Genomic DNA, 22,402 nt, shown 5'->3' with positions numbered 1-22,402 from the left:
TTAATGCGGCCAGAGAGTTAGCTACAGAGCATTTAATGCGATGGTAACAGCTTTCCCCTAGATATTTCTCAGCTCCCATTTGTCCTGTATGTTCACAGTGCATATCTTTATCAACAGAACTTCCTGGAACGTCACTCTAGATAACTAAACACACCTTTTGACCCCTCCTTTGTTTAGCTGAGAAGATATCCTCCTCGGCCTACCTTTCCCAACCTTTCCAGTCATAACTAGATCGTGAAGTTCAAAATCCCACGTCTTCCTTACTGTTGGCCTATCCTCGGACCACTGAGCCTCCTCGAACAAGGCCAAGGCCCAACATATACTTTTAGGCCCATTGTCCCTACATATATATATATATATATATATATATATATATATATCATAAATCTATATGCCTCCTTTCTTCTGGGATTTTTTTTTTTTATTTTTATTAAAAAAATCATATGCCATTTTTGTAACAATGATTTGTTGATTTTGTGATTCTAACTTTTTATTTTGGTAGAAGATTTTATGATTTTATCTCTTTCTATGAAATGAGGTGTTCTGACCAATGCCATCTTCTAGACAAACAACACTACGTTTGACTTCAAATATACTTGTTAGCCAACTAAACGACGTGCCGTAAAAAAAAAAGAGCATTCTGTCCTCGCTTTTGGGCTGGCATATATTAAAATCCAAGTTCTACTGAACAAATAAATTTAAAACTTAGCCCATGCAATGTTAGACCCAATATACCTATGACTAGGGGTGGCAAAATTGGACACGACTCATGAATCCGACATGACATGACACGAAATTAGTAGGTTATAAGTTGAGGCCTAATGGGTTTGTATCGTATTCGAGTTGACACAACTGACCCATTTAATAAATGGGTTGGGTTAGTGTCTATTACATGGAACTCGTTTGACCTGTCTGATCTGTTTAATTAAATGACATTTTACTAATATAACCTTCAAACCCTAGGCATAGAAACTTATTAGTTGTTGTGGTTTATTGTCTTTGATATATTATGATTGGTTATTTGTGATACTGAAATATGATTTAATTTTGAATGATTATTTGTGATGCAGTTACTCGTTAGTTCTAAATTTTATATTAAAAATATTTATTTGTTTGGTTTTTCATAATTCATATCAATTTGGTTAATACTAAATTTTTTTTTTTTTTTGATAAAATCTAATAAATAGGTTGATACGACTGACTCATTTAATTAATGGGTCATGCTAGAGTTGAGGAATCCTAACTTGTTTAATAAACATGTTGGGTTAGGGTTGATCCATATAGTCGAATACTCATAAGTTGACACGACATAAACCCAACATACAAATACAAATTGCCACACCTATGACTATGAGTTTTGGAACAAAAGAAGAGAAGAGAAGATAAGTGATATTTTCCTTTAATTGTTTGGTTAGAAGGAGGAGTAGTTCTAGGACTACAAAATACAAATTATTTCATGATTTTTTTTGTCACAATTTTGACGCGACAGACTATGAGTGGTTAACCATCAATTACACATAAATCTACAATTTTTCTTCACTAATCACACTCAACCACCTCAAAGTTGTGATAAGAAATTGTGAAAAAATTTGTAGTCCTAAACTTTTCCTAGAAGGAAAGAAGGGAGAGAAAAGAAATGCAGAAAGAAAATTTATTTCTTTAGGATCCACCAATTTTTTTATCTTTTAAATTTCCCTCCTAAATAATTCATAAAATTACTCTTATACCCATGGAAAGTTTTGAATTTTTTGTCAAATTACTTTTATATCTTCATAATTAGTTGTTAATTTATAATTGACATTTGTCAATGATAAAGTAGTAAAATAATCTTTTATTACTATTATTTTTATTCATGATCTCTCCTTTACTTTCTCTTCCCTATTATATCCAAATACACACAAAAATATTTTTTTTTTATTTTCTCTTTCTTTTTCCTTTCTCTCCTTTATTCTTTTCTCTTCTCTTCCTTCCCTTTATTCCAACCAAACAAAGCTAGACTAGAGGTTTTAATGCTAAATATTAAGTTAGGTTTTATTTTTTTTGAGAGAGAGTTTTATCATCAGACTAAGATATCAATCAGTATTTTGTATAAGTGAGAATTAAACCCCCAGATCTCTTATTCAACTATGAAAGACTTTACCAGTTGAATTAACTGAAACCCACAATATTAAGTTAGTTGAATGATAGGTATTAGTAAAATTGGCTTGGTGACTGCAATATATAATTTAGATTTTGACGGTACATGTGATAGATCTCTTTTTAAGTGTTTTTTTTTTTTTTTTGAATGATGTCTTTTTAACTTTTTAATTTAGACTTTGACGTTCTTCTCCAAAAAAAAAAAAAAAAAAAAAAAAAGAAAAAAAGATTTTAACGTTATCTTATCTTTACATATTTTTGGTCGTTATATTATACGGTTTTTTTTTTTTTTTCTTTTCTTGGGCGATTTAATAGATGGACTTATATATTGTTATTATATTTATAAGCCACTGCACTAGTTAGAGGAGAGGATGAGACAAATAGAATCCTAGAAACCTTCGAATCCCTTTATTCTGATCAAAGTCGGCAGACACTGCGCTCTACTTAAATCATACTGAGTTATTATCAAAAACCCTAACCCTACTCGCTCTAATTTTTTTTTTTGTTTTTCTTCGCTCACATGCTTATGTTATGTGATTCTTCTTGGTTACCATAAGCACTCAATAATTTTGGCAGTGAGTGCTTTCACTTTTTTTTTTTTTTTGATTTGAAGCCAGTGCTTTCAAAAGTATTAATTAATTTTTCTTGTTTGTTTTTAGTTTCAATCAAAAAACAAATTAATAGTAGAAAAATATTCGATGAATTTGATACAGATTCTTTTGTAAAGAATTTTGCATGGATTATATTATTTATGGAAGTTTTTATAATGCCTTCAGTTTATTGTTTGACTTTTTGAAAATTAAACTTTGATTTGCCGCAAGTGCTTTTTGTAGGCTAACTAGAACTGTGTAGTGTGCATAGCTCGTATGTTAATGATTAATTTTTTTTTTTTTTTGGATAAGCTTTATTTCTTTATTATGAAAATACTCATCCTTTGTTGATAAATAATCTAAAAATAAAAAATTTAATTTGATCAATAAATTACTTTTGTTAAACTTAGTAGAAGGATCGCACAACACACTGTACAACTTTTGTGGCTTGGACACCAAGTAAACAGGGGTTGAATAAGAAGAGTGCCTCTCCTACAATTCAAGTTTAACAAGAAGATCATGGCGGAGCTCCCTCGTGAAATTATGGACAACATCTTTTCAAGATTGCCTGTAAAGTTACTTTTGCGATTTAGGTGTGTCTCTAAGCTTTGGTGCAATATCATTGACGACCCATGTCTTGCAAACATGCATAGAACACAAGCTGGTGATGAAGAACCACTAGTCCTACTTCTATTAGGCTTTCATGACAGAATTGAAATGTCGAGTTTGTATGAATTGGAAGATAATCGTGGGGTTTTGAGGCCCATCACAAGCAACAAGCAGCCATTGCTGAATTTAGAGTCCAAGGAAACCGAAAATGGAATAGAACAATACTATCTACAGAGTTTTTGTAAGGGCTTGCTCTGCATTTCAAGCCTTTCTAAAGTGATTCTCTCTAATCCCCTAAGAAAAGAAAGTCTTATTCTGCCACCAGTGACATTGGAATATAAGTCTATGCCGAATTTTGAAAGCTATGGATTGGGTTTTGATACTTCAACTAATATGTACAAGGCTGTTCATGTGTTCTACAAAGAAATAGATTTCGACACCATGAGGTACAAATTAGGAACTCGAGTATACAGTTTGGGTTCAACATCATGGAGAGAGATTTCTAGCATTCCTTCTTATCCTATATGGAAACCTATTTATGTTAATGAAGCCATACATTGGATTACTGACACTAGATTTGAAATTGACAATTTGAAGGGCAAGATAGTTTCTTTTGACATTGGCAAGGAAGAGTTTCAATTGACTCCTCATCCAGCTGACATTCATATTGGCTCTTTTCATCCATGCTACTTAATTAATCTTAGAGGAGATTTGGCAATTGTTGAATCTCAGTCATGTTCAGCCAGTGTTGTGATATGGGTATTGAAGAATTGGAACACCAAACAATGGGTGAAAGAATTTTCACTATATATTGCAGCCCCCTCTATGTACCTCGGTAATAGCTACATATCTTCTGCATGTCCCTCCGAAAGTGGTCTAATTTTTAAGGATGGAGGTACTAGTACTGTTGCCCATTATAATTTGGGGAGTGATGAGGTGGAGTGGTATAAAATTTGTAAACTTACAGGCTCTAAACGAATGGATCTTCTACAAGTCTTTAGCTTCAAGGGAAGCTTGATTTCACTCAAGAGTTATGGCAAATTGATGTGAAAGATGTTGGTCTTCGGCATTAGTTTTATTTGAACATAGCTAGCCTAGTTTTGTTATTTATCATCTTTCAGGATATATTAACAATTTTGCTTCATAACTCATAGATTATTAGAAATTTAGGGAAATTGATTTCTTTGTAGTTCCAGTGATGAACTTCTTCCATTCTGTTCTTCTTCAGAGTTTGCTATAAATGTCTTTAGTAATTCATATATGTTAGCAGTAAGGATCTTGAATTCTAGAACAACTGGTCATTAATTATATATAAATTCAATTGAATTCTTTTTATATAGATTGTTAGAAATATATACAATAATTTAATACTAACTCCGTAGCTCGAATTTCCTTATGATATATTTTAATTAAAAATCTTAGTACTTGGTGCTGTATTTAAGATGTTAATCTTAAATGATTTCTTATCCACCGCACTTCCTAGAAGAGTTGGAACTTCCTTAAACACAAATTGTTTGGTGACCTTGGGGCAAGGATTATGGGCACGTAAATGATAATATGAAGAAATTATTGTGTACTTCTAGAATACCATAAGTACATATTTTCTCTTTTTATATAGTAGGACCCATCATTCATATGAGATGAAGGACTACACATTTATAGTACTCAGAGAATACCTAATAATTTTCTGATAATATATTTAACTCTTATTAAAGAAATTAATGCTAATGTCATATTTTGATGCACATTTTTCTATTATTGTCCTATACTTTTATGTCCAATGTAATAAAATGTGATAGATTATGATTAATTTTTTGTCATTATCACATAAATTTACAATATTTTTTTTATCAATTACAATTATGGTAAAATGTGTAGTTTTAATATTATTGAAAAAATAATAATTTCTTATCATTTTCGCTTGTATTGAATGACTTCTTATCCGTTCATAAAAAAAAAAAAGACTTCTTATCCGATCCAACTGTGCACTAATCCTATCGTGTCAGAACAAATTAAGATGACAGGATCTCACAAACTTGGGTTGCTTGATGCTTAGTAAGTAGACACTGGTGGCCTGTCAGTCTGCCATCACTTGCTCTCTAAAGCCTGCAAAAGAGTACCATAAAGGTGATCTTAGAGTTACCTCGACATAGGAAAAGTTTGGGGATATAAAATTTTTTACAACTTTTTGGAATAATTGTGACGTAAAAGAGTAAAATTGATGAAAAAAATGGCGTGACGATAATTTGTCATATCTAAATTATGAAAAAAAAAAAAAGTGAATTAATTTGTGTTATTAAAACAGCTCCCTCGATTCAAGTCCCCCTTCTTAAACAGATTTGATGTGTCCATTAGACCTCCCACGTGTCAACAATCAGCATACATGTCACCTTTGCCTCACCCATCTTTTCCTTTCACTTAATTTATAGTTTTTAGACCTCCCAGACCTTCAAGTTTCAACCTCATAGAATATTTTGTGTCTTTGTGAACATGGATAACAAAGCAAACCCAGTTGAAGCCCTGGAAAATAATCAAATTATGGGCTCAGAAAAGAGAAATTCACTAAAAAAGCCCATGAGAAGAAGGTCATCACGTACAAGAAGAGCATCATCATCACAAGATTGTGCCATCAACATGGCTAAAGCTAGAAGAGAGATTGCACATGCCTTGCATATCAACAGATCCTCATCAACCTCATCATCATCATCGTGTGTTACAAATGCACAGCCTATATTATTAGGTAACACTTACAATAACTATGATTTTGTAAGGCCTAGTTTTGGTGTTTCACAATATTGTTATTCATTGGAGTCTATGACCATGACCATGCCTATTCCTGAACCCATTTGGTCCACAACTGCACCATCAATATTGGCTGCACCACCACAACCAGGCATGGAAGCTGTAGAGTTTGAATGGGGAGAGAACAACCAGGCTTCTCATACTTGGTGGCTGGGGTTTTTGAAGACATTAGATAGCAAATATAATGAGGAAACAAAGTACCCTTTGGGGGCATTGTTTAGCCAGTGTCAGCAGGAAGGTCCAAAACTTGGGGAGCCACCTTTTATTGATGCAAGTGATCAAAGTACTTCTCCAGATGAATGGTTGATATTTCCAGCAACAGAAGATCAGGGCGAGATTGTAAATCCCCCCAAAAAATGATGGGTTTATTGCTGTAATTGGACTTTTGTAGCACTCTGTTTTAGTTCCTATATTATATGTAATGCTTAAATATATTCTAGGCTTTCAACTTTTTTTTTTCCCTACCCCAAATATCTGCTCTTTATCAATCTTTTATATGCTGGTTCTTTATCAACTTAAGTGCACCTCCAACAGTCTTTAAATAGCTTTTTTTGAGCACCAAAGGCTACTATTCATGCTCCAGCCGATTCTTTAAACATCCAAATTCTCCAAATTTATTTTTGAAGTTGCTACAATGATTCTCTTAATTTAGAGAATACTGTAGCAACTCCAAATAATTTTTCTGCTTCAAAAATTATCCTAGCTATTATTATATCAATTCTTTCTCTCTCCTCTGATTTTTTTTTTAAATTTTTTTTATCTCATTCTCTCCGTTTCTCATATAATCCAAACACAAAACACAAAACAAAATCTAATTCTTAAAATAAAGTTGAATCAGAATAAGCAAATATGAAAAAAAAAAAAAAAAAAAAAAAGAACAAGTCGATCTGACCCGTTTCTCACATAATCCAAACACAAAACACAAAATAAAATTCAATTCTTAAAATAAAGTTGAATTAGAACAAGCAAATATGAAAAAAAGAAAAAAAGAAAAAAAAAAAGAACAAGCCGATCTGACCCAAGCCGATCGGTGGGAAGGATGACGAGCGGCGGTGGAGATGCTGGAGCAGAGGTGGAGATGCATGAGGTGGAGGCCCAAGCCGATCTCTCTCTCTCTCTCTCTCTCTGATGTGAAGCGCTGGAATGTTCTTGAGGTGGAAAAGAAAATAAAAAGAAGGGGGGGCTGTGTGTCTTGTGTGGAGGAGAAAAACAAGAAAAAGAAAAAAGAAACAAAGAAATGAAACATGGATGAAAATGAAATGAAAGGAAGAAAAATAATATAAAAATAAAAAATCTTAATTGAAAAATACTACCACAATATTTTTATAATATTTTCACAATAAATTTTAAGTAATATATTGTTATTAGTTAATATTGACGAGTAAAAAAATAATTTTAGTGGTAGATTCAAATTAGAACTAATAACAATTTTCCACATAAATTTTGTTGTAAAAGTATTGCGTAAAATGTTGTGAACATAATACTTCTCATTGAAAAATATAGTTGTTAAAAAAAAGAATAAATGATGATTAAAAAAAGAATAAACAATGAATGAAGAAATAATATTTAAATGAGATAGAGAATGAGATAGATAATCTGTTGGAAGTGTATTTGAAAAAGTGAGTAAGTAAAAGCTAAATGTCACTGTTCATTCTTCAAACAGTACAAAAATTTAGAAAAGCTGCTGGAGATGCTCTAAGAATGATATATATGTCTATGTACTAGAAAATAGGCTGGTTAGAGCCTAGAATGGTACTATGGTAGAGAATGGTTGTAGTAAAGAATGTGGAGTAGTCTTCTGATGCTAACAAGTGTGTTTAATAAAAGTTGCTGTTGGGTGGTCTAGGACATGTTTGGTTGTGTCTATTAAACAATAGTTTTCATTATTTAAACAACATAACACGTATTTTTATAATATTTTTTATTTACACATATTTTTACAACATTTAAACAACGTTATTAGAACAACATTACCAAATAGGCTTCTAGTGTTCATGGGCTCACTCCTATGGATTTGGGAGGTGAAGGTTCTAGGTTTGAATCCTGCAATAAGAAGCTCTTGGAAAATTACTCTATGCTCTTGGTTCATGCTCACTAGAGTTCTTGATAGGGCTGGATGCACAATTATGGTCCAACGGGTAGAGTGTTACTGTGATCACGCTAAGGTGAAGAATGCCAATTCAAGTTGCACCCCTCTACCCATTTTTAGTTCATAAAAAAAATAAAAGGTATGTTTAATAAAAGTTTTAACTCTTTGTTTTGTTTTGTTTTTTTAAATATTAAAGTTAAATTGTACCTAAATATCAATAAAAATTCATACAATTGCCTTAAATTCAAGCAGACAAACTACAAACCAATAAATTTTTTGGGGGTAAATGTGTGTTAAAAATTAAAAATTATAATTGACCATTCAAGTTGCTGTCAACTATTTTTTCTTTTAGTTTTTTTAACTTATTTTTTTGTGTATTTTTTTTAATTTTTTTTTCAATTACTTTAATCCACTTCTAACAAACGAGCTGTTGTGCAAATAATTTTTCAAAAGGACACTTTTAATAACTTCCAACGTTTACTTATAACTCCCATTGAAAACTAGATATCAGGGTTTTTTTTAATAATTTTTTTAAGGCAATACAGGGCAAATACGAACTAAGCAAAATTGGGCTTGGGTATCATGCCACTTCAATTAAGCCTAACATGGATGAACTAATATAGACTCATCGAGAACAGGATATGGTATATTTACACTTTGAAAGCCTGCCAGCCTCGGCTCAAATGAGTCAATCATGCTGGCCCAAATAACAGTCGAACGCCCCATCAGGTTGGCCCCTAAATTGTTCTATGATGGATTATGGGCCTTGTTGAAGCAATTTTTTTATTTTTTTTTTACAAGGGGAGATTCAAAAAAAAAAAAAAAAGAGTCCTCGCTTAATGAGTTGAACTCTTTTTTTCCTTTTTCTTTTTGGCTAAATGCTTAATGAGTTGAACTTGAAAACTTTCTTTGATTTAATAGGAGAAAGTAATGCAACAGCCAACAGACAACAATTTTTATCAATATTTTTATTACAACAGTTAGCATGTAGGTTTTCATTAGTTTTTTTTAGGGACTATCACGAACATTATTTTATTATTTATCATTCATATTATTGATCACACCTTGACAGTCATAGAATATTTTGTGAAAATTATTGTGACTTTAGACTTATTGAATAAAATAATAGCATATTTCCATCCTAGTTTTATGAAACATATACGTAATATACTTATGAAGAAATAAAAGAAAAAAAAAAAAAAAAAAAAAAAAGGCAACGGGCTTGATTCATTTTCAGCTGAAAGAGCATGTTTAAGAAACCTAATCATTTAACCTGTTACATAAACCCTGATAGTAATACTAGACACTTATTCGAGTTAATTGAGTTAAATGTTAGTATGCGATATAATGGAATTTTTATTTTTATTTTTTAATTATTTAATTGAGAGTACTTACAGACCTAATTAAGTATATAGACCTAAAATAAGGATCATCCTCTTGGACTATAATACCTTAACAGCTTAACGGTCTAAAACCTCAAGGAAGATAAACTATATGGCTATATGTCAAAGTCTTCATTCTTCAATATAATAAAATTCTGGCTTCGTTTGGAGTAGTCTGATCATGACAGTATGAAATTAGCTGGCCGAATATGAGCTTTTGGGTCAAAGGTCTATTTGCTGTATTTAGCATTTGGTAGGTCTATTCATTGACTATGAATGAAAGCGAACATTACACGCTTGGAGGCATGCATATATATAAATAATTATGTGATCTTATACTAATATAAGTTATAATATGTTTCTCAAAAAAAGAAAAAGAAAAAGTTATAATATAAGTTTTTCCTTTTATATTTGGTGTGCTAGTCACTGCTAGTTGCAATTAGGTTTTATTGAGGTGGTCCTATAAGTTATAACATTCGTGTATTGTACTAGGGGCATTTATTGGGTTTGGTCCGTTTGGACCTTTCTTGTGCTAAAATGTACAATTGTTATTGAAAAGGATAGGAGAAAAAACTAGGGTAAATTATAGGGATTTTTTTTGTGTGCCTAAAATGGTGAAGTTCAATTTTGGTCTTACATTTGGTTCCTAAAAATTTGAAAAAGAGAACAATTTATACAAGTTCAATTTGATTTTGGTTCCTTAAATATGAGCTTGACCCCTTAAATAAATAATTAATTCAATTTGGTTTCTAAAAAATGAGGGGTCTCACCATTTCGTTAATAAACTAAATAGAAAGATAGCTGGAGATATCAAATTATACCATATTTGAAATGCAGAGACTAAATATAGATTTTTTAATTTTTAGAGACCAAAATTAAACTTACACCAGAATTCTAGAACAAAAAGTATAAAAAAGTAAATCAAATTATTATCCGTGTATTAAAATTAAACTTTTTCTTCAATTTGACTTTGGATACTTGGATTGTGATGTGCACGAGAAAAATCACACGAACTTCTCATAATTAAGGGCAGTGGTTACAATTACATGCCTAAAATTCCATCCAAAATGAAGGGAATCCAAAATCAGACCCATGATGGAGGCCATTATGCCTCTCATTATTATGGTCACAATAAATCAATCAGCTAAATTCAGTTTAAAAACACCATACTACTATAGTGCTGGGCCTATATATTGTTATTTACTGACTTAGGTTTCGGGAGCTCTTACATTGGAACTTATCCTATTGGTTTCTTCGATTCATTTTTTTTTTTTTTGGCAAGTGATTAGGTTCGGATTGACTGACATTCTCTCTCTCTCTCTCTCTCTCTCTCTCTCTCATATGCATATTTCACCTTTGCATTGTCATCATCACCAACCAACATGCAGTTGAATGCACGAATCAGAAGGAAATGAGCTCGTGGGTGTATTTATCATCACGAATGGCTTTGAATCATGCAAGTCTTCACGTCTATCTCATCAATAAAAAAAAATCAGGTCTTCACGTGCAATGTGACTTAGCAACCAAATAGATTGGCACCCAGTACCTAACACACACTCATTGGATTACCTTCATCCATGATTGATGATCCAATCCCATTGCTCTAAGATCCTTTCATTTCATTGAATGAGACTGAACCAAACTCATCTTTGACTCCAATTTGAATCTCTCTTCTTCCAGTCGATCCTTGAAAGAACTCTCATTATTCACCTCAAGTTTAGGTCAGACAGAAATTTGAAGCTGACTCTTAGTCTCTAACAAACAACACACGAATTGAGTATTGCAGTGGGCCAGTGTATAGATTTGAGTAATGCTGGTGTAGGACAAGTTTTTTGTAGTGTCTACGCCTCGATTGGTTCAATTTTATTTGACAAAATGGAGAACAATAGCACTCAAGGCAAAACTTTTTTTTTTTTTTTTTAATTTGAAAAATAAACACACACACAAGGGAGAAGGGAAGAAGTTTTAACTTTTAACACAAAATCACACCACAACTCCACTCAGAAGTCATGATAACTCAAGACAAAACTTAGTTTAATTAATAAATTAACAAAACCAAACTTATCTTTTTCTAATTTCAGTTTTCGGTGAGTCAAAATAGAAAAGTCAAGTTTACATGAATATCTCACATAAAAAAAAAAAAAAAAAGTTGATGTGGAATTTCTTAATATAGAAGTTTGGTCAAATTATGTTCAGCATTTTTTAATTTTTTTAATTCTGTCTCGGTTATTCTAAATGTGCCAACGTTATGCCTATTTATTTTTCTTTAATACATTTTAGCTTTGTTTAATTGGTAGGAAGAAAAAGTGAAGAACAGAAAATATATAGATGACATAAAAGATTTTATTTTTTTTATTTATTTATTTTTTTTTATTTTTTTTTTTGAGAAAGATGACATAAAAGTTGAATGAAGGAAAATAAGGTAGAAAGGATAAAAAAAAAAAAATTGAGAGAAAATATATATATATATATCCTTAATTTCTTTTTTTGGTAGGAAGGCAAAAAATAAAGAAAGAAATAATAGTTTTTTTTTAATTTACTATTATATTCCTATTATTTGAAGGGGAAAAAAACTATTGTTAGGGGAAAAACATAATTGTGCCCCCTATTTTTATTTTTCTTCCACTTTTCATTTTGATTTTGGAGATTGCATTTTGTGGGTTTGGATAAAAATGCTACTCATCTCCACTTTCCATTTATACCAAATGGATGAAAATTTCAGTCTCTGCCATAATTTCCTTCTCCCATTTTTATGCTCTCTAAAATTACCTCAACCATATAAACTTTTTAAGTGGGAGAGAATGGGAATTTAAATCCTACACGTATTCATTGGAAATAACATCAAATACCCTAGTTTGTCTAGTTTCATTCCTCTAATTTAAATAAATTTAGCACAAGTTTTGAATACAAAATTGTGATCTATATGCATTTTGAAAGCCACTAGACATCCCAAGCAATAACTAGTCAATGGAAGCATGAGAAGACTCTTATCTCAATTATATGTATGGATTTAGTGGATGAAAATGGGTCTGAGAAGAGAAGATCGATCGAGTAAGATAAATGCCATAAATGCATATCTCCTTTAAGGGATCTTCCACACATTCTACCAGGCGGGAAAACTAAAAAAATCCAGCAATGATTCGAAGAAGACATGCATGGAAGTGACCAGTTCCCATCCATATGAGCTTTCAATTCATTGTACACTCAATAATTTTGTTGGTGTGGGCTAGAAGAATGTCCAAATTCCATGTACACGAGTGTTTCAAGGCTGGATCCAACTATTACTATTAAATGCATGGCTATGTACTATGGAATATCATTTATAAAATTATAAATATATAACTGGAAAAAAATAGCAAAAATTAAGAAGAAAATGTTATGGTTAGCCTTAATTAAACTATATTCTATTGATTTGCAGGTTCCACTCCAAATATGGGCAATTCGCATGATTTGATTGGGACCATTTGCAATATTTCATGTTGGTTACCTTCACATCATTATGATTGTACTACAATACATTTCTTTAGGTAAGTGATATATACTCAAAAAAAAAAAAAAGGGTAAAAAATGATATATAAAGGAAGCCTTAATTTAGTTAATAAGATCGAAAAGCCGCCCAATTTTTTTATATTTTTTTTATTACATTTTAAGTTGTATATTAGCTCTCTTTCTCTCAATGACTTTTTTTTTTCCAGATAGATAATAGGAGAGGGATGGGGTTTGAACCATTGGTATGAAATTATGAATACCATAAATGAATGAATGATGTCAATATCATCGAACTATTACTTTTTTTGAGAAGGCGCTGAACTATTATTTGAATCTCAATAACTCTATATTTAAAAGAAAAAGAAAACCACAAATAAATAATAGTTTTTTCCATCCCCCACTAATCAAGAAGTCAAGAATATGTATGGTCAAAGTAATGACTCCATTATAACGTTTACTTTCTTATGCTACGGAAATAAATAATGAATTTGTCATGTAATTTCATAATGTCCCAAAAACATGTTTAGACCTCAGAGCAGTTTAATCACCTCTTTTTCTCGATTATATTCTAAGTGCAAAACAATTTGATAGAATGCAAAAGTTTAATTATTATTTGCAAACTAGCATATAACCCATGCATACACACGAAAATGTTGAACAATATTGATAAAGAAGAACAAAAAATGGAACAATTTTATGAGGGAAAAAAATGTAGATTATTGTTCTGAATGTTGTATAAGGAATTTGATAGCATGAAAAACTATGGTTGATAACAATCTCTTAATTTTTTTTTTTCTTTTTTGAAGTAATGAAATTGTTTGTTTTTCAATTGGGATTTGAAACAAAAACAAAATTGAAATCCACGTTTAAAAGTACCTCATTCCTCGTAATGCTAAAGTTTTGTATTATGTTTATGTATGCAGTGATGATAAAGTGGTCTTAAACTCTTACCTATGAATTACTTATAGTCATATATTAATGATAAAGTTTCTACAATTTGTTGGATCTATTAATTGTAAAAGAAAAAAAAGTTGTAGTGTCGCATCTATTAATAGTAAAAGAAAAATGTTATGGTGGAATTATATTGAATCACATAAGCATCTATCAATTGTAATAGCAAAAATGTTATGGTGGAATTATACTAGATAACATGATGTTAATCACAAATTTGCAAATTATCTTACCACTCATTCCCAATCTCTTGTACACAATTGCAATGTTTGAATTTTCCCCTTTATTGAAGAAAATAATATGAATTAAGAGTTTTCTGTCTAATTCTATCTGACAGGTGATCTTTATATGCCTGTTTAGAATGTTATGGATATTTTTTCAAGCCTTTTTTATTGGTTCCCTTGATTTTAGCTTGTAGTAGACTGTAGATACTTAAGCACCAAAATTAAGATTTTTTTTATAAAAAATTTTATGAAACATGGTAAAAAAATTAGACTACAATTGAAATTCAATGGATTTTCTCTAGAAAAGAATAGATTTGATGTTCTTATAAAAATTTATAGTTTACAGCATGTATCTAGAAATAAAAACCACTTGCTTTTGCAAAATCTAAACATCCATAAACTTAAATACATTGATATATACAACAAATAGCATTACAAAACAAAATCATTGGTTTTTAAAAAAAAAAAAAAAATCATTAACAAACCAAAACTAAACTTAGCTAATATAACTATTATATGGCTTGATTGAGGTGAATAATCACCGTCTTTCTTACTTTTCAAAAACTAGAAGAGAACAAACATTACATATATGGGTTGCTTTTTATCTACTCCAACTTTTATTACATCCACGCATCAAAGTGTTAGACCACAAAAACTGTCATGGATGCAGTAGATAAAACTAATATAGATATAGTTTTAAGCCAAAATAAGATTACCCATCAAGAATTCTCTTAATTTTTTCAACTTCTCATTTATCAACATCCCAACCAAAGGGTATAATGAATATATATATATACACACACACAATCAAACTGAAATAAAAGAAAACAAACAGATAATTATAGAATAATTTTCTAACTCACCTAATAAAGTTAGAAATGAAACGACTTGAGAACAGTCATAAAAAATCGTAGACATGGACAAAAAAAAAAAAAAAAAAAAACGAAAATAATTATATAAAGTTAAATACTTGTCTTTAGAAAAAGAATACACGGATACACAAAATTAATTTAATCAAAATACCCAAAACAAAACTAAAAAAAGTAACAACCCAAAAACCTTAATCAAAACCAAATCCATTGAAGTGATACACCATTACTTTCAAATCTCCTCCAAAACTAAATGAATGCCACAATAGCAAAAACAATCAAAATCTGAAAATTTTTTATTATAGTTGATGGATTCGCTGTGGTCGGAGAAGAATAAGAAGATGCAATTGGCCTCTTTCAATTCAAAGATGTTCCACCTATAGATGCCAACCTGTAGGCCCAAATCAATGAGACGCTAATCAAACAATCAAACTTAGAAAAAATTTATGTTCATGACTATGATTGAATGACTAGTTGAATGCAATAAAAATATTGCATAATAAAATATTTTGATTGAAGAACAACTACCAATTGTGTGAAGAAATCGATCATGGTAAATTTTGATGGCTAGCTAATCCCCAAAGTGCATTCATCTCTAGGAACATTTGAGTTTTCTTCAATAGAGGAGTAAATTTGGGTTGAATCTACCACTGCATTCAGTTGTTTATAAAAGAAAAGCCAAGAGTTAATGGGGGTTTTAGGAGTTGAGAAGATGACCAAGTGTAGACCCTAAACATCAAGGTCATTGAGTCATAAACGTTGTATTGAGATTCAAAATATTGTATTGAGATTGTAGGAGAGTAAATGTTATCTTTTTTTGTTCACCATCCTTATCTACTCTTCCAAGACAAATCCATAAGTAATTTATTCATAATGGACACTTGGAAGGATAATTATGGTATGATCTCCACATAAATCTAGACACATGGCGCAAATTTGGAACTCTAATTTAGAATTCTAATTTGAGTTTCTCCAACTTCACCTATTATTATATATATAGATATATAGATTAGTACAATGAAGATCGAGCAAGGTCTAAAACTTTGTCCGCCAAAGAACGTGGTGGCTTTTTGGCTTCAAAATGTCAAAATCCACTATCTTAATAACTCCTGAGTAACATAACATGAAATCACAAATTGTACATACACAACCATTTTCTCTCTTTCCTGGCTAGTATTGGTTCTTTGTATCATCCCTATTAATTGATAAAGAAAAGAAGTAAAAAAAACCAAGAACCAAAATATAATGTCAAGTATAATGTCATCCTTTATGATAATTCATGTCTGTGATTCGAATTTCACCTCCTCCTCCCCCACTATTTATATAAGTATGAAAAAAAAATTGTCAAATAATGGATTTTGGATCCAAGTATAAGTGTATAACCACCTTCCATTAAACAATTGAGATAAGGCACATAATAAGATAGGAATTTTGATAGGTATGTTTCAAGAAATTAGTTTAATAAAAAAAGTTTCATTCATTTACTAGTAAATTAAATAAAATGTACCGTTTATGAAAATGAAAGCATTACAAGTTTTGTCTGCTTACCATTAATATCAATGGCTTTGTTAATGTTTCTTTCTAATCATGAAAAAATATTAGGTACCAATATAGTAACGTGGTATTTCCTTCTCTAACATGAAATTCATGAATAATGGCTCCTACTATTAATTTTATTGAGGAGCTTACTATTATGTGAAATGAGGAAATATCACTTCGCCATATTCTCAAAACACTTAATAATTAATCTCTAATAATCAATTTTATTTTTACGAAGAATATAGAAAAAATATTTGGTATTCGGTATTTCTTTTTCTCACTTCCACATGAACGATAAATCCCATCATAAATATAATTAGTGGATAAAAGCCAAATCTAATAAACAGCAGAATGATGTCAATGGTAAGTCTATGCAAAAATTAGTAATAAGATCAATTAACAAATGGTAAGTGTCTCCTCAGAAAAAAAAAAAAAAAAAATGGTAAGTGGGTTTTAGTTATCTTAAATGATAAAATCGTTTATTATATGTTGAATAAATAATTTGAAGTTCAAACCCTACTTACATAAAAATCAATTAATGTCTTAACTTGGTAAAGCTCAATTATCATGAAGTCGAACAAGATATCTAGTTATTGTACATACATGGTTGAATCTAGAAGTGAAATCTAAGATTCAACATGTAATTTTGACACTGATATTTACTTATTTAATAGTCTTAAAAAGAAGTTGGAGCAAGAGTGCAAGACACAATATATGCGGATCTAGATGATACACAACCCACTGAAAGAGATTTGGATGTGGTGGTCACCTCCATTGGTTGCTTTCGGAAATGACAAGACGATTTAGACAGTAAACTTTAAAACAGGCCCAGCATCTTTTGAGCCGCCGCCATTCTATTTCGAAAATAACCAGAATTCTTCCTCAATTGTTCCGGTTAATTGTTAATTAATCAAATCCTATATTCCCTTCAAGTGAAAAAGAAATTTTGGAGTTTTAAGATAAAGATAGACAAGGATGTTGATCTATTCCTTGATTCTCCAAATAAAATTAAGTAAATTTTGGAGTAGTAATAGGCTACTAGGTTACTTGCACTGTTTCACTCGATGCGTTTTCGTCTTGATCTTAGTGTTTGTTCTTAATGCTTATAGTTGTTTTACTATCCGTTTAATTTTTTTTTTTTGAAAGTTTTTTTTTAATTTTTATTTTATGGAAATGAATTTTTTAAATATTTTTTTATTCGATGTAAATTTTGGAATCTATCTGTTAAATTACATGTTTTTTATATTCTTAACACGTATTTCAAATTTCATTCAAATTGGATATTATTTACTATTCGATCAATAAACTTATTTTTTATGCATAATTTTATACCACACAAACTTAAAATTTAAACATTTGATTGATGATATATAACTATTGATATTTTAATTTTTTGAAAATTTCCAAGCATGGAGGATATAATAGGACAAATTTTAGTATATTTTGAAAATTTAACCGTTGAATTGTATATTCTTTACACTCTTAATATACATGTCAAATTTTATGTCAATCAGATATTATTTACTATATGATCTATAAGCTTATATTTTATGTATAATTTTAAACTACAAAACTTTAAATTTAAACAATTTATTGATGATATAATTATTAATTTTTTATCTTCTCGAAATTTTGCAAGCATTAGAATATAAGAAGAAAATGTAATTTAATGATAGATTTGTTAAAATTCACCTCTAATAAAAAGATATTAAGTAAGGTTGTAGTCTTGAGCTACTACTAAATTTATGGCTACTACTAATATTATAGCTAAATTTTTTCCAATATAATAAAGACATACAATTCAACAATTAGATTTTTAAATTTTACATCCAATAAAAATATATAGAAAAAGTTTGAAAGATTTTTCTCCGAACTAGCTAGTTTGGAAAGAAACATTTTCCTTGTTTTACTACCCTTAATGGTCTTTTAGGGCATCAACTATTAATTTCAAAATGTTAAGTAAAACGCAAGTTATTCTAGAAACAAACATTTTAGTATTATTCATACCATCCATCCATTTATATATAAATATATATATATATATATTAATGAATTGTCAAAATTTTAAAATCTCTATAATGGAGAAATCGTACAAACTCTAGGATCTCAATCCAGGGATCATTTGATAAAAATTAAGAGAAAAATAACTATATATTATGATTGCAATTAGTTAGAAAAGGAACTCATGTTTTAATTTATATTTGCTTTGGGTCTTATATTCTATTAATACATTTCTTTTAGTAATTGTGGGGCGCAAATGATTTATGGGCCAGGCCCATCTACCCAGGGAGAGTCCAAAGGCTCAAGCCGAGGAGGATTATGGCCCAAGTTCAACGAAATAGCCTTTGGGTACCGCCGAGGGTAGTTCAGTCCTCGGCAGACCCACAGTACCCCCAAAGGGAAGGGTAAAAACGGTATAGGACTGGAACATGGAAGAAAGATCTAAAATATCCAGGGAAAGCTGCTGTTACTGACATTTAATGTTCTGCACTTGGCAGAGCCACACTCTCCAGCTTTTACAACCACCCCCAACGACTTTGGGTATGGACTGATGTGACAAGTATCAGCCTTGGAAAGATTGACCTTATACGTGGATGAAGGACAGCGGGCACAGGGGGAGATAAAAAGGAAAAATCAGTAACCTAAGAGGGGGGGGGGGCTGGGAAAAAGGGCCAAAAACGAGAGCCTCCCAGCCCACTTCCAGGAGAAGTACTCTAGGGGTGACGATCGTTTAACCTTGTATGAACACCATGAAAAACTCATCGCCTATCGATCAAGGCCTAGCTTTTCAAACCCACGTTCTACAAATGATATTGTTAGGGCCGTTTTACGTGCGAACCCGACACTGTTACGGTCCGCCACGAATCGTGACCCTATAGTAATGATATCATCATTTTGTGGAATTCATTTGCATTAAAATTCTAATTGGATTTACATGGATTTTTATGTGTCTAAATAGGTCTTTCGTATAAATTATGAGTGTTTGTTATTTTTTAGGTAATAAAGAGGCATTGAGGATATATATTATAATGATTTATGACATTATAAGATGGATCTAGATATATACAAATGAAACTTTAGGATTCAAAAGAAAAATGTCTTAAAAATAAGGATTCAAGAGAAAAATGGAAACTTTAAGATTTGCTTCATAATTAAGATCAAAGTTTCACCACCACTTTCACTTCCACCACAACCAGCTATTTGTCTTTTTAACACACACACGCACATATATATATATATATATATATATGGGATTCATTATGTAATTAAGCCATATAAGTTTATATAAGCATTACAATGTTCACTATTCCAATTTGTTGAGCTTTGGGGAGCAATCAGACTCCTTAACTAATTGTTTATGAGATTATTCTCTTCTTTTTCTCGTTTAGGAGTTTGAGAGGAGGAGAAGGACTGAAAAATTAAACTCAATTTTCAACCCCTCCAAATTTGGTAGAAATGGGATGGAATGAACTATGTCTATACTATTATTTAAGGGGCTTTTCTTGTTTGGGATCCTCATTTTTTTGGTTCAAAAATACTCTTACACCTATTTGTTTAAGTAGAGACAAAACTAAAAAACGATCTGGTAAAAATACTGTGGGTACCTAAGGCATACTTAGGCATGCTTGCAACGTCCTTGGCCGACCTAGGCATGCTTTGCAACGTCATAAGAACTAGTGGTACACTACTCATTCGCTTCAAAGCTTATAAGGTAGAAAGTGGAGGGATTTCTCTTCGATGTGGGACGCCTAGGACGTTGCAAATCATGCCAAGGTCGGCCAAGGACGTTGCTAAGCTTGCCGAGGACGTTGCAAAGCATGCCTAGGTCAGCCAAGGACATTGCCAAGCATGCCTAGGACGTTGCAAGCATGCCTTAGGTACCCACAAATACAACTCTAACTCCCACTAAAACATTGACTAAAAAATAGAGTTATTCTCCCTTTTTTTTTTTTGAAAATTCTTCTATTAATTTTCAAATTGCTTTATCCACTTATAAATTAGATCCTCAAAAAAAAAATTAGGTAAAAATGCAAAACTGACCCTCTAATTTTTACATTTTTTCATTTCAGTCTTCTAAGTTTCAGTTTTGTCAATTCAATCATCTTTCAATTTTTATCAATGTAGGACTCCGTTATAGCTCAGTTAGTGTTGCTATTAGAACCACTAAAACGACACAGTTTTGCATGTGTGTGTGTGTTTTTTTTTTTTTTTTTTAGTTCAGAATTAAAAGAAAATAAGAAAAATCTTGAAAAAATAAATCATCGTTCCCCTTCCCCTAAATCAAAACAAAACAAAGGACCCAAATCCCTAACTCGTGTAACTTTGAGAGAGAGAGAGAGAGAGAGTTCACCAGTTGATCTCCTCGCCGTACCTTGCTGCTCTGCTCGCCGAGTAAACCACCACCACCATCCTCGTTGCTCTGCCTTGACTAAATCAGTGATGGAGTTCTGAATCGCCATGTAAACCACCACCACCCACCAACACAAAATTTTATTTTGCTACAAAATACTAAATAGGACCACTAAAATTAAATTAAAAAAAGCCTCATCGCATGCGTGAAACACGTGTAATGAGACTAGTTTTAATAAACTTTTATTTGAAGTCGAATAGTATCATTGGTTTGTGTGTGTGTGTGTGTGTGCGTGTGTGTGGAGGGCATATATCTCTATTCTTATTAAGAAAATAACATAATAATAATGTTGTTACATTTATTTAGAACAAAAAAAAAAAAAAGCATTTTCAATCATCTCCCAAACAAATTAAGAGAGGGATAATTTTTTTTTTTTCATTATTTTTTATTTTATCTATTGCATTGCATTATATTCCTTTAGAAGTTCCCAAACATAATTCAAAGATGAAACTAAGTTTACGTACACAAATGGTTCCACCCTCCATTGAAGCCTCCTCACTGGTATTTCCACCAATGTTAGAATTATGTTTACACTAACGGGGGGCCGGCCATTTAATATCCCATTGAAACCTCCTCCACCAGGATTTCCTTCTTTCTTTGTGCAAATGGTCATATGAGCACCATTATTTAGAATATACGCATCAATATAAATGTAAGAATTCAAAGATTATTTCTGTAAACCTTTATATAAAGTTATAAACACACCATATTAAAAAATTCGCTTTGTTTTTCTCCTTGTTTCTAGATTTTTCCCACCTAACCTAATAGACTGCTGCACTCGGACTCAGAAAGAACAAAATACAAGTTCTAAAAGTCAATTTAAAGCATAAAATACCACAAAAAAACAAAGAAGAATAATGCTATGATGGCAATTTTGGCAAAGTGAGTTTTAGTTCTAGTGCTAAAAAAGAACAAGAAAAAACTCCCTGCATGGTGGTCATTCTATGAAAATGTAGACAATAGAGAGTAGATCATGACATCTTGTATTGTATATAACTATATATCCACTATACCAAAATACCATTACAAAACCATTTTTCCCTAGAAAAGCATTGGGTTTAATTAGTATATTTCTTATTGGGTTATTAAAGAATTTTTAAAGATTATTTTAGCATTAGGTAAGTGTAACCCATGTCTTTGGACCAAATGGTATCTAAAAAATAAGAGTCTTCGGAGCAAATCAAAACCATGCGATTTTCCATGTCATTGAAATTAACAATCAATCCCCACCAGTATTGTCATCTTCAAACAATAATTGGCACTATACAGAATACAGTATACCCCTTTATCTTCTTCACTCCTATAAATTGG

At 31.2% G+C, this 22,402-nt stretch overlaps 1 protein-coding gene across 1 annotated transcript; it reads left to right on the top strand.

Annotated features, from left to right (window-relative positions):
- The first annotated feature begins 3,245 nt into the window (after window positions 1–3,245).
- Window positions 3,246–4,385, top strand: LOC115951938 (F-box/kelch-repeat protein At3g06240-like). Its single transcript, XM_031069051.1, has one exon. It carries the CDS (start codon window positions 3,246–3,248, stop codon window positions 4,383–4,385), a length of 1,140 nt encoding a protein of 379 aa, XP_030924911.1.
- Window positions 4,386–22,402: the final 18,017 nt, after the last annotated feature.

Source organism: Quercus lobata, chromosome 7 (genome assembly GCF_001633185.2).
Source record: "Quercus lobata isolate SW786 chromosome 7, ValleyOak3.0 Primary Assembly, whole genome shotgun sequence".
Lineage (NCBI taxonomy): Eukaryota > Viridiplantae > Streptophyta > Magnoliopsida > Fagales > Fagaceae > Quercus > Quercus lobata.
This window is presented reverse-complemented; position numbering and strand designations above follow the sequence as displayed.